This window comes from Harpegnathos saltator, unplaced genomic scaffold (genome assembly GCF_003227715.2).
Source record: "Harpegnathos saltator strain DR-91 unplaced genomic scaffold, Hsal_v8.6 scaffold250, whole genome shotgun sequence".
Taxonomy (NCBI): Eukaryota; Metazoa; Arthropoda; class Insecta; order Hymenoptera; family Formicidae; genus Harpegnathos; species Harpegnathos saltator.
In genome coordinates, this window is record NW_020230040.1 from 411,062 (window position 1) to 423,573 (window position 12,512).

The window sequence follows — 12,512 nt, forward strand, 5'->3', positions numbered from 1 at the left end:
CTTTGGAACTAAAGTTCACAGTAATAAAAGGTCCAACGATCGTTTAGACTCCTTATTATACAGCGTTCTTATGGTTCAAATCTCGGCTAAATTTTAGGAGAGCCAGCAAATTGCTTCAAGTTAGCTCCAAAATTTTGCTACGAGAGCTGCCACTATATTTACTTTAAAAACGGTAAATATAGTTACTGATTAGTAAAAATAAAATGTAACGACATTAAAATTAAATTTTGAAAATTAAATTTTCATTATGCAGATAATGAAAGTAGAATCTCTATTATGTCCATAATGAAAAATTGAGGTTCCATTATTCCTAATTTTACCAACTACAATGAAATGTTTCTTCATCTATCTTTCGTTTACCATTTGCCCCGGATTGTGAAAATATATGGCCTGCAGCTTTTTATGTATTATCAGAAGACACAAATTTGTAATCCCTGACCTTTGTGAAATACTATTATGTGTACAATGTGTATCATGCACACACATGCTCTCTTGATGCCATAAAAATGTCTCCAAAGACAATTCAACATACCCCAGATTATATTACAATGCTTTTTTTTTTTTAATTTGGTATACAATACAAATACATTTATATTGTTTCAGTTTATAGCCATTAAACGTTTGGTCCGTATACACTATAGAAAAAATTATAATGTACACTTTCGCGTCTTTAAGATCACGATGGCGAAGGTTGTCTGTTTTGCAACAATTGACTGTAGGTCTTTTGGAACTGCAGCATATGCAGTAACGTTTTCTCGATTATCTTCGAGATTATGCTGTCCGCGAAGCACTCGAAGCACCGGAAAATGTTACCAGCACACTCGCTGCTCATTGTTATGCTCACTGCCGTGGGATCCATCTTCTCCAACGTACAGAAGAAATTCAACTGTATATTAGTAGCATCGTTCTGCTGTTCCAACACCAACTGTTCCAAAACCTTGTCCGAAACGATCGCTTCTTTCTCCAATGCGCTCAACTGTACGTCCAACAGCATTCTGTTGTTCTTCTTCCTGTTTCTCCACACGCATTTGTTGCCAGTGCAATAGAACGTGATCTTTTTATGGTTCTTAGTGTGCACGTCGGATAAGGTCGCGATTTTCTGACGTTTCGTGTCGTGGTCGAAAAGTACCTCGACTTGCAACTTGAAGACCATCTCGTAAATGTCCTTGATCAGATTGAAGACCACATAATACCAATTCTCTTTTATGTTCTGCTCTTTGTCGACAATGTCCGTACGTTGCTCGAAATTGGCTGGTAACCCGGCCTTGATGTATTGACCGGCGGGTATTATCTTCTTGTATATTTTCTTCTTCTTCTTTGGTGGCACCATATTCGGAGGCGTCCTACCAAATAGCGTCTTCAGTAGATCGTTATAATTGTCCTCACTAACGGATTGGCAGATCTCGAGGCTGAACGCGCAGCAGCGATGGAACGCAATTAACACGCGCTCGGGCGTGATTGCGGTCGTATTTTGGTCGAGTTCGAACGGATCTTGAACGCACATAGCCCTCTCGATGTCCAATTTCTTAGTATTATTCATCGTGACGTAACTCTTATATCTGTGCATGTAATCGGGCAACTTGAAGAAATTCACAAAGTCGGACGCTGCGTATATTTTCCCGTCCAACAGACATAAGACACGCGAGGAGAAGATAAATTCGGCGTAGAAAGATACGAAATCGTGAAACAGCTGCGGGATACTCCTGGTATTGCTACTGGGCGGTAGCGGGGTGTTCTCATCGAAATTCACCTGCCAGCCATTTATGATCAATGGCATGCAGTTCCGTTGTAGCTCCAACAACGGCGGTAGAAGATCGACTTGTTGAAAATAAAAGATCACTAGGCATACCAGACCATAATTGGAAATCCTACCGCCGCCTGTGATTCCGAGATGCTTCGCCCAATATTTGATCAGCAGCATGAGCGGCTTGAGTCGAACGTCGCGCAATGTGCAATATCTTAGGAAATTACTCTTGTAGACACCTAGGCCGTTCTTGAAGGAGATGTCGCAGGAAACGTTGGTCGGTAGATAACGAAACTTTATGATAGGCGTTTTCGCTTTGGGAATTGCTATTATATCCGCAAAAATAAACTTCATGCTGTACATGATTTTCCTCACTCTCTTGAAGATCACCGTTGTTATTATCTGTTGTGATAGGTTCGGTTGATTGAAGAAAGATGGTAAACCTTGAACAAAAAAAAAAAGAGAACGTAATTTTTTTATTGGTCTGTTCTTTGTAGCTGTACTGTTGAACTGGTGCAATAAGCTAGAATGAGAAAATCTATATTTGTCTCACTTTAACTTATTGCACCAGTTCAACAGTGCAGCTACAAAGAACAGACCATATGAAACGTGTAACGTTATCGACACAATACGACGGTGATACAAAATGATGAGATCTTCCTTACCAATTTTACCGAGATACATGTAGATATCCAAATCACATTCTTTAAAACTCAATCCTGCCACCGTCGAACCGAAACTAAAAATTGTACACTCTGGGAAAGTCAACTTGAATATGTCGGTCAAATGAGGACAGATAACCTTGTATCTGGTCATCAACTCAGCGTCACTGAGTTGTATCTCATTCAAAAGCGCCGCCAATTCCCTGTCGAACGTCACTTCTTTCAGGATAACATGACATATAAGGTTGTAATTGATCGGATCTATATTCTCCACCACTTTTTTGCCTTCCGTCGGTATTGGTGAAGTTTTCTTCTTGTTTTTTGGAACATCTGTGGAATGTTTAAAAATGATAAAATAATTGTAGGAAAGTAATGAAAAATAGTACATGAAATATATTCATACTCTTACCACAATCAATTTTCTTTTTCAAACATAGTTTTTCATTTTGCAAAAAGTATGTCTTGCTCATCAAAACTTCGACAGGTTTGCTGCAATATTGCGATACTCAGTTTAGCACATTGCATACACATAACTTGTTATAAACATAAAAAATACCATAGATGATATAAATTACTTATTATAATATTCTATGATGAAAGATCTGCGTCTAAATCGTTCTCTCTTAACTGCTCCAAACTGATGTAGGAAGTGTACTAATTCGTCACGTGATACAGATTTCGGTAAAGGAGAAACACAAATTGACCTCTCTGGTGGATAAAATGGTCCCTCCTCGGACTTTCCATCATGATTATTTGAGCTTGTAGCAACTTGCTTGCTCGTATGTTGAACAGATGTATCAGTAGATACTTCAGAATTCATTATTAGATATATGATAATTAAATTTCTAAACTAATAGCTCACAATTTATTGTATTATATAGCTTTTGATTAGAGCTTCTTGATCAATTTTATAACATTAAATAAACAAAAAGGAAAACATGAACTACTACTTCTTATTAAAACTTAATATTTGACCATCTTTGCTGATCACTTTCAGAAAATATTTTGCTTCGACATATCCTTGTGGATTTCCAGCACACAGAATAACTCCATTCTCTGACTCGAGAAATATTAAACCATCTTTCTTAGCTTTATCAAAATTAATATAAATGAATACTTCTGCGTTTTTGCGTAAACCACTGATGGAAGTCAATTCTTTAGCAAAATGTATATGATTTCTTCTCATACGAGACAGACCTTCAGTCTTTATCTTTGCCCAGTGTTTAAAATAAGTTCCATGAATTATATCGAATTCTACAAGCTCAAGTATTTTTAAACTTAGCTCGGTTATTTCGCTTATAGTATGACCTTGATTTGCTTTGATCTCTAAGATATCATTAGCAATATTAAGAGTAAATCTTTGCTTGTTGTTGTTTCTAACGACTCTCTTGATATCATCAACTGTATAATTAGGTAATTTCTTCAATAATTCTTGTACTGCAATAAAACCATTGGGTTTGATAAACAGACCCCTCTTTACAGCACCATGACGTAATAAATATGATAACTTTTTGCTGAGAACATCATCCTTATCTTGATCCTAAGAACAACATGAAGAAAACAATACACTTATCAGTTAGTATCATATAGAAAAACAGAAAACAATGTTTTTGACATCTCTCCTTTATCAAACTATGTGATAATTCGTCGATCGAAAGTAAAACAAAAAAAAACTGATTATACAAACGGTCGTATAAGTGACAAAAATAATAAACGATATAAGCAGCAAATAATGAGTGACAAAAGTTAGGAAGCACATGCATTCTTCAGCAAATTTCAAAGGTATTCAATACCATTGTCTCTTTCACATGTGTGTGACCTCAGAGTTCCGACTGCATTAATACAGAATACAATGTACATATTGCAATCGGAGCATGCTGAAAATAGTTTCTCCCGACATTACGTTATTACAAACTAACCTGTGAAAACAATAAACAGCAAGTTCTTCCGTACGAAGATATCGAATATCTTTTTGCCTATATCATGAATATAAGTCTTGATACTTGTGTTCTTTGCACAAAAGGCAAAATTACGAAATATACTGATCCAATTTACAATCACAATAAACGCATACATTCCACTAGTATGTTTTCAGCACAGAACGAGTCGTATCTAGACAGCCGCACGCATATTGCGGCAATGATGGTTCATGGTTCAATAGATGGCTCCAAGCGGAACAATTCTGATCCTACGCCAGTCATTGGCCGCATTCAGTAGAACAAAGTGATCAGAGAGCGCTTAGTGATTATTGTCTGTGATTGGAGCATTCTTTTAGATTCTTCATAGACCCAGAAGTATTTACCAATCAGGAGCGAGATTCAGTGGAAAATCTAGTAATGTTGTCCAACTGTTGAGTCTGCTGAATGCAGCCAATATATAAGGAAATGAACCAATCAGAATCCTCATTTCTATTGCCACGCTTGAAATGAAAGTTAAATAAAACTTATGCGTTGTGCATTATGCCTTTATGCGTAAAGCCCATTCTACTTTAGTCGCAGGACACAGAACGCAAGCAATTCACCAATCATAGTCGAATATTAAGAGAATATTCGACTATGGCTGGTGAATTCCTACGACTTGCGACTTGCGTTCTGTGCTTGCGACTAATGTAGAACAGACTTGAAAGTATATGATTCCCGCTTTAGCTTTAGGATAAGCGATAGCATTTCGATTATTTTTATCTCACAAAATCAATTATTATCGATTATCGAAGTTCTTAACTTTGATTATTCTTTAGACAACAGTTTTTTGTTCAATATTATAAAATCGTTATTAATAGCGTAAGTCTATTCATTTTAGTTGAATTAGATTGCACGTTTTATTGTTTGAATAAAATAGGTATATAAATGTACATTTTAAAAAGGGAGCATGTTTTCTCTATATACATATATAAAAAGGGCAGATTTCGGGCCATTTTTACCAAGTTGCAGTTAAATTAACCGCTTTGGGCCCAGAGTTGCACCAATATTATTTTAGTTTTAAATGAGACTTAAACATAAGTCTATCTTTATCTTTCTTACTAAATTAATAAAGACAGAGATATATTTAAGTCTCACTTAAAACCAAAATAATGTTGGTGCAACTGGACCTTAACGAATAATTGAAGTTTTATGATATAATACTTAGGTCATAGAAATAATTAAGTCAATTAGTATCTTCATTTTCAAAGTAATAGTACGCTGGGTCAAACGTCTTATACTCTATCAAAAAATAAGGCAAAAAATAGGCAAAACTCAATAGTCTGTAATTTCGGTAAAAATAATGATAATGAAAATGATCCGAAAAGTATTTTAAAGCTTGAAATCTTTATACTTTTCAGACATATTAAAATCGTAACGTTATTGTTGTTTTTGAAGTAGAGGAATTGATTTAAATAGAAAACAGTGATTATTTCATTTTCAACATCTTTTAGATGAGTTTTTACATTGAAACATTATTTTTATTATGTATGCAGTAAGTAAATTTTAAATAATTTTAAAGTAGAACTTTTAAGCTTCCCCTATTCATTTTTTAATGAACGTCATACATTAATTTGTTCTTTTGTGTGATTAAAATCAAAAAAGTCATTTTTACTTCAATGTTAAATGATTTGGCGAGAAAAAATTGTACGTTAATTAAAAAAAAAGATCTACGCTCTTAAATAATTGCGATGCCATTATTGCACAATGTTTAAGCGGCACGACTCGATAAACTTCATAAAAATATTTTCGCATTAGTAGATGCATTTTATACCAGTGTGGCAGTGTAAGAAATAAGTAAACATTATATTCGAAAATATGAATGTACATGTCTGAGAGCTAGATACATTCAGCTATAAGATACTTTCTGAATCACTTACTTTGTTTGCAGAAATTATAACTAGTTAAATTTGTAGCATATTACGTGACGTGCAGCTCGCGGTTGCCTAAAAGATTTTTTTACAATAATTTATTTAACATTGCTTCATACGTAAAGGTAGAAAGGAGAAGTTTATATATATATATATATATATATATATAAACATATATATTACTGAATAATGTATCTATATATTTTAACATACGGTTTACATAATTTTTTATAAGAACATGCGTTTAATGGTCTACCAAGTATAAAAAACTTCAACTTTGCGTTTCAATAGTTGAAATGGAAAAATATATATAAAATATAAAACTTATAGATAATACCTGAGTTAAATATATATTTAGTTCAATTAATACGAGTAAAACATCTGAAATATATTATAAAATTCCTTATCGACATATTTGTATTTTTATGGAAGTGTTTTCAAATAATGGTAATTATAATATACATACTTGAAAACTAAAAAATGGAAATTCATTTCTTTTTTCAGAAAATACATATAAATTCACATGTACACATATATATATATATATATTATATATATATATATACATATACATACATACATACATACATACATATATACATACATACATATACATATGTATATATATATACACACTTACATGCACACCTATATATATGTATATATATATATATATATATATACATATATATATATATATATATATACACCTGTATATATATATGTGCTGTATCTATATATATATATACACATGTAAATATATATGAATTATAATTTCAAATCTTTACAAATAGTTCACATATGTAAACATAACATTTATATAGCACACATTGTTTGATCTTAATCCTACATATATCGCATTGTTTGTAATAAAATAGAAAATAAATTTTAAGAAATAATACATTGAAATATATATAAAATATTCTTAAACATATATAGAAAGTTGTAAAAACAATTTAGTCAAAGCAATTATGAACAAACCTACAGTCAAATACAAGACCATCTTATCAATACTTTATATTAAAGACATACATGTACATATGCACAACATTGAACAAGTCTTTCTTAATTTAGGGAACTCATAATTTTTAACAAAATCTTCAAGATTGCACTTACACTGTTTTTGGTCCATTATGTGCTATGAGAAAAGAATCAATACTCTACAAGTCTTATTTTAGATATTCTAGGATAGTATTAATAATTGCAAACATTGCCTGAGCCTTTGCATCTTTTTCAGTTGCACCTATACCGAATTGTGCAATAATTGGCGTAGACAGCATACGTACACATATTATTGTAACACCAGTCCTGTAATTGTTGCAATTTATTTGTTTTAATTTGACTCCTAATGCCTTTTGGATATCTTGATATATTGTTTCCACTATGTTTGATTTATAGTTGTCCATTTGGCATACAATATGCATTCGTTCTCTTAAATCATTTGGTATCTTATTGGAATATATATGTTTGAATAAATTGTGAGAATTTGTAAGAGAATCCATATTTATCGACTTGCGTCTTCCTGTGTCGTCCAAAACTCCAGATGTAACATAAGCTGATAATGCTTTCCTTGATATTTCTGTGAGAGGTAAAGTTGATTTTTTGTTTTCCTCATTATCTATTATTTCTACATTAAACTTCCGTAAATCGTCTTCAATTGTTCGTTGTCTTTTATCATTATTAAATAATGTTAATGACAATATGTTTGTATGATCATTCTTAATTACAAGGTTTTGTTCTTTTGTATTGTCAGAATTTGATTCAATGTGGCTCGACTGGACATTTTCTGATGACGTTACAAGTGTGGACTCAACAGTTGGCTTCTCTGTGCTTAATTTCTTGGGGTTATTTTCCAGTATTTGCGTACAGTCATAAACTGTTTCTGTTGATTTTCTTTGGTAAATATTTATGTGAGTATTCTTAATTGTATTATTATTGTCATTATATGCTGTAGTACCGTTCTCAACTGTAATGTTTTGCATTGCTATATTGTTAGAGATAGGTTCAATATAGTTTGTCAGTGTGTCACTTGATAACTCGGTTATTTTCGATACTTCAGCAGGTAAAACTGGTTCACTAATTTTAATGGAAGATATTCCTATAGTTATGTCTTGGGAATTATTCTGGAATATTTTCTTGACATTTTCAAGTTTCTTATAAGCTTCTAATGGCAATATGTTTGAAACTATCAAAAATTGCAGCACATTTTTAGCAGCTTCTTGTTTCGCAGATTTCTTACAATGTGCTATGCCTGTCATTTCTACGGATCCAATAGTGCTTTTTATCTTAAATGTTCTCATATGGCTGGGACCATTCATATCAACAAGTGTATACGAAGGTAAATCTAGATGATATTGTGTACAAAATTCCTATGTACAAAACAAAAAAATTACATCATCAGTGGATTATTAAATATAATATGCAAATTATATAACTTACTTGTAGCAATCCAACATAGTTCAATTCAGGATACACTTGTGTATGTAATGGAGGAGAAATATTTGTATTTGATTGATTGTTGTATATTGTTTGGTAAATATTTAAATGATGCGTCTTATTTTTAGCCGTATTTAGCCTTTTTGAATCTATTGTAACATTTAATAATGATAACATATTTAAAGCAGCATTATATTTAGCTTCTTTTTTGTTATTTCCTATGCCAGTTGCACTTAAATTTTTACAGGTTACTTCACATTTAAATTTGAGAACGTCTATTGTGTAAGTATAATTAGGAAGATAACCGTCTTTGACCACAATTTCTTGTAGAAGGTTAATTGGTGACTTTTCCATTTTAGGCCTGAAAAAAGAATATGTAGTTAAAAAATTATGTAGAAAAATAAGCAGAAATATATCTTTGTATCATTATACTGAAGAGAAAAAATATTTATAAGCATGTTTTGAATAAAGTTAATAGATATTAATAGACAAACCTTTTCATAATTAAAATTTATTTACAAAAATATAACGAAGATTACTTAGAGAAAGACAAAAAATACTTGTTCTAAAATTTACGATATATATCATATGAATATAAAATTGATATTTTATATGGATGTAAAATTTATCAAGATATTTATATATATTTTAAGCCTAAAAAAATATGCTTCCTCTTTCTCACTTTCGAATATCTAATGAATAATAAAATATCCAACAATTATAAAGAAAATGTTATTGGCAATGTATATTCTTTATATATAAATATTCTGCTATTATAAATATTAGAATCCATATACATATTCTAACAAATATTCCAGTATTACTTTTTTTTCCTTGTAACGTATAAGAACTCGTCTAATCATAACAAAGATACTATGTTATAATGTAACAATATGGAAACATCAAGTTTGTCACAAAAACTAGAAAGATTTGTTTATTTTGATTTATACTTCAAATGTGCAACGGATATATATTCTTATGTTGGAAAATGGCAAATTGAAAAGCTTAAATTCGTGTTTTATACCTGTAAATATTTCTATCCAATTATTTGGAGTACTTCTGAAGATTCCTTCCAATAAAAGTATGCGATACCTTCCTGGTGTACATACGATCAATACAATTTGCTATAATCTGAAGTTCGCATTATATCCTCTATATATATTTTCGTTCCTAGTACTTCCCCTTCGTATCCAGTTTGTGTTTCGTCATGTTATGTCATATCGAACGATAGATTTCAGCCATTGATCATTGTGTACCCGGGTATGACACAGTAAAGCCCTAAACGCAATGCCGGCAACAGGTAATAAGAATAAAAATAAACCAATCACAATCGACTATTACAAGAATAATCTATTGTGATTGGTCTATTTTTATTCTTATTGCCTGTTGCCTGGCATTGTGTTTAGGGCTTAAAGTTACGAACAGGAGTTCCAAATCCTCTTCTCATTTATCTTGTGCGCATAGTACAGTTGGCGCAATACGTAACATCCTTACACATGATTGGTCAATACTATCAGCTGTACGGTGACAATCGGTAATTGATATTGCGATACTGAACATATAATCGACAACTTTTGTAATTAATATCCTAGTCATTATGGCTGCGTTCCGATATTTATTGCCAACATAAAAAATTTATATTATACGTGACACAATGTAATTTTAATATTGATAGTCTGGTTTATATAGCATGTTGAGTTGTATCATGTCATTTTGGAATGTACGAATGTTTTTGAATTTAGATAAGTTTATGCAGAGCATTTTTATATGCTCTGATACGGAATAATATACAGAATAATACAGAAAAATACAGAATTTGGGATTTACTATTTAAATTTTTACATTGTAAAATGTCGTTTCTATTATCTGTTTTGCATTAGTTATTTTTAGTCATTTTTAGACCGGCGTTTGATGCTCTCCTATGTATTCGTTCGTGTAGGCATAATGGCGGACATGTATTGAATATGAACAGATAACCTAGCTTAATGTAACCACGAGTTTGGGAGGAGCGTGGAGTGCGAACGATCGTTAAGATAGAATAAAAAACTATTCTAAATTAGATCCAAATATGAATAAAACACCAGTTTCTATACTTCAAGAGATGATGGTGAAAAAAGGATCAGTGCCAAATTATGAGCTGATACACGACGGTGGTGGCACTCATATAAACACTTTTACATACAAAGTAACATGTGATGGTTTCACCGCGACTGGTACAGGTCGTTGTAAAAAAGATGCTAAACACGAAGCTGCCAATGCTATGTTAACAACAATTGCCACACATAGAAATTATCCACAGTTGCCAGCATCACCTGCTACATCTCCTGTTAGAACTCCAATGCCTGATTCGTTACCAATGTCTCCAAGAATGCCAGCAAATATACCTTTTGTTAATACTATAGGTGCTTTACAGGTAATTGTTTCCTGGCTTTATATATGTAATAGTCATTTCATGTAATAGTATTTCTATATACTTTCATGAGATTACTTATATTATTTCAGGATCTTTGCGCCGAGAATAACTTGCAGGAACCTGAATATGTACCTGTCAGTGATGTTGGGCCACCACATGCAAGAGTTTTCACTATTCGATGTGTAGTATCTAACTTTTCAGAAGACGGAGTTGGAACAACAAAAAAACAAGCAAAGCATGATGCTGCTAAGAAAATGGTCGATAAGATAAATAGTCTCGTCAATGGTAAATTAAAAAGCTTGAGTATAGAGAATGATCCTGAAAACAATAAAGATTTTGAATTATCCAGTGAGTTTGCAAAATCAAAATATTGTATTCTGAAAAAATTGACTAGAAAAACTAATTTAGGTATTAGATTAACTGAATATCACACTGTAACAAGAGATAACCTAGATACTGATTTACGCCATAAAATATTAGAAGAATTGTGTAATTTAATTCCTAGTGATTTCAGTCAAGTTACTGACGAGTTACTACTAGAAAAGTTGTCAAAGTTGGGAAACTTGTTGTCAGAAGTTAATATAGCACTTATTTTGCAAGATGCACGATTTATAGATACCAGAAATTACACAAAAATTATGCAACTAGATACATGTCCTCCAATTATACAGATTGGCATAGGGAAAACGGAGGCAGAAGCCACTTTTAAAGCATTATCATATATGATAAGTACTCTAAAGTTACTTTGGTCATAGAATATATTGGTATAGAATATATCAATATAGAATTGTGAAATATAAGATTAAATTTATTTTCATAATTTTAAAAAGTTTAGCTCTCTGGATTTGTCACTTTCTAAAGGTGTGATCAATTAAAATTACTTTATTTTTTTATTTGAAAAATATTTTTTTAAGTTGTAATAGAAGGGTTAAGAAAAAGAAGAATTCAGTAATACACAATAACATATATCTTACATTTTATTTACAGATACATAGCGTCTATTTTCTGTTAAAAAGAATTTAAGTCATGAAATTATATGTAACTACTATTGTAGAACGTGGTAGTTAAATATTAAAAAAGATATTAAAATATTCAGTTCAGACGCTCGAAATAATTTATACATTATTTTAAATTTAAGGAAAGTTATATTTTAGTTTTTAATAACTTTTGCATACTTTTATATATATATACAAAACTCTAATCATCTAGAAGGCTGTGTTGATTTTTTATTGGTTTACACGTCGTAACCAATATGATAAGAATTATTAATTATTAATTTGTTTCCATGTATGTTATCTTAATTTTGCATATATTAAATACTTCATTTTATAACATTTTATATATTTGTAGATATATCTTAAACATATAACTTCTTGTAATAATATAATATTCACGCAAATGATATGTATTCTTACGGTAATTGTAACT

General features: G+C 31.5%; 4 protein-coding genes across 6 annotated transcripts; 1 reads left to right on the forward strand and 3 right to left on the reverse strand.

Annotated features, from left to right (window-relative positions):
* Window positions 1-304: 304 nt before the first annotated feature.
* On the reverse strand, window positions 305-3,271 carry LOC105191586 (speckle targeted PIP5K1A-regulated poly(A) polymerase). Its single transcript, XM_011155101.3, has 4 exons — window positions 2,982-3,271; window positions 2,816-2,895; window positions 2,410-2,736; window positions 305-2,187 (listed from the first exon to the last, which is right to left on the reverse strand). Exons 1-4 carry the CDS (start codon window positions 3,224-3,226, stop codon window positions 677-679), a joined length of 2,163 nt encoding a protein of 720 aa, XP_011153403.1. The 5' UTR covers window positions 3,227-3,271; the 3' UTR covers window positions 305-676.
* Window positions 3,272-3,343: 72 nt separating this feature from the next.
* Window positions 3,344-4,543, reverse strand: LOC105191613 (tRNA 2'-phosphotransferase 1). The gene is made up of 3 exons (XM_019845283.2): window positions 4,326-4,543; window positions 4,200-4,238; window positions 3,344-3,946 (listed from the first exon to the last, which is right to left on the reverse strand). Exons 2-3 carry the CDS (start codon window positions 4,200-4,202, stop codon window positions 3,353-3,355), a joined length of 597 nt encoding a protein of 198 aa, XP_019700842.1. The 5' UTR covers window positions 4,203-4,238; window positions 4,326-4,543; the 3' UTR covers window positions 3,344-3,352.
* A 2,620-nt stretch (window positions 4,544-7,163) lies between these two features.
* On the reverse strand, window positions 7,164-9,910 carry LOC105191585 (uncharacterized). The gene is made up of 3 exons (XM_011155100.3): window positions 9,696-9,910; window positions 8,675-9,032; window positions 7,164-8,604 (listed from the first exon to the last, which is right to left on the reverse strand). Exons 2-3 carry the CDS (start codon window positions 9,023-9,025, stop codon window positions 7,405-7,407), a joined length of 1,551 nt encoding a protein of 516 aa, XP_011153402.1. The 5' UTR covers window positions 9,026-9,032; window positions 9,696-9,910; the 3' UTR covers window positions 7,164-7,404.
* A 210-nt stretch (window positions 9,911-10,120) lies between these two features.
* On the forward strand, window positions 10,121-12,127 carry LOC105191584 (interferon-inducible double-stranded RNA-dependent protein kinase activator A homolog B). 3 transcript variants are annotated; one of them, XM_011155099.3, is made up of 3 exons: window positions 10,121-10,205; window positions 10,562-11,084; window positions 11,174-12,127. In XM_011155099.3, the coding sequence occupies exons 2-3, from the start codon at window positions 10,740-10,742 to the stop codon at window positions 11,837-11,839; spliced, it is 1,011 nt and encodes a 336-aa protein (XP_011153401.1). In that variant the 5' UTR covers window positions 10,121-10,205; window positions 10,562-10,739; the 3' UTR covers window positions 11,840-12,127. The 3 variants fall into 3 exon arrangements, with proteins under 3 accessions (XP_011153401.1, XP_025154806.1, XP_025154807.1); XM_025299021.1 differs by having other exon boundaries at window positions 10,611-11,084; XM_025299022.1 differs by having other exon boundaries at window positions 10,771-11,084.
* Window positions 12,128-12,512: the final 385 nt, after the last annotated feature.

What these genes read in the sequence shown, in the direction of transcription:
- LOC105191584 (XM_011155099.3), top strand. Translation starts at nt 10,740, where the DNA reads ATGAATAAAACACCAGTTTCTATACTTCAAGAGATGATGGTGAAAAAA. An exon ending in ATACTATAGGTGCTTTACAG is followed by an intron (nt 11,085 to 11,173) that starts GTAATTGTTTCC and finishes ATATTATTTCAG; the next exon opens with GATCTTTGCGCCGAGAATAA.
- LOC105191586 (XM_011155101.3), bottom strand. Translation starts at nt 3,226, where the DNA reads ATGAATTCTGAAGTATCTACTGATACATCTGTTCAACATACGAGCAAG. An exon ending in GAAAAAGAAAATTGATTGTG is followed by an intron (nt 2,737 to 2,815) that starts GTAAGAGTATGA and finishes AACATTCCACAG; the next exon opens with ATGTTCCAAAAAACAAGAAG. An exon ending in CATGTATCTCGGTAAAATTG is followed by an intron (nt 2,188 to 2,409) that starts GTAAGGAAGATC and finishes TTTTTGTTCAAG; the next exon opens with GTTTACCATCTTTCTTCAAT.
- LOC105191585 (XM_011155100.3), bottom strand. Translation starts at nt 9,025, where the DNA reads ATGGAAAAGTCACCAATTAACCTTCTACAAGAAATTGTGGTCAAAGAC. An exon ending in ACTATGTTGGATTGCTACAA is followed by an intron (nt 8,605 to 8,674) that starts GTAAGTTATATA and finishes TTTTGTACATAG; the next exon opens with GAATTTTGTACACAATATCA.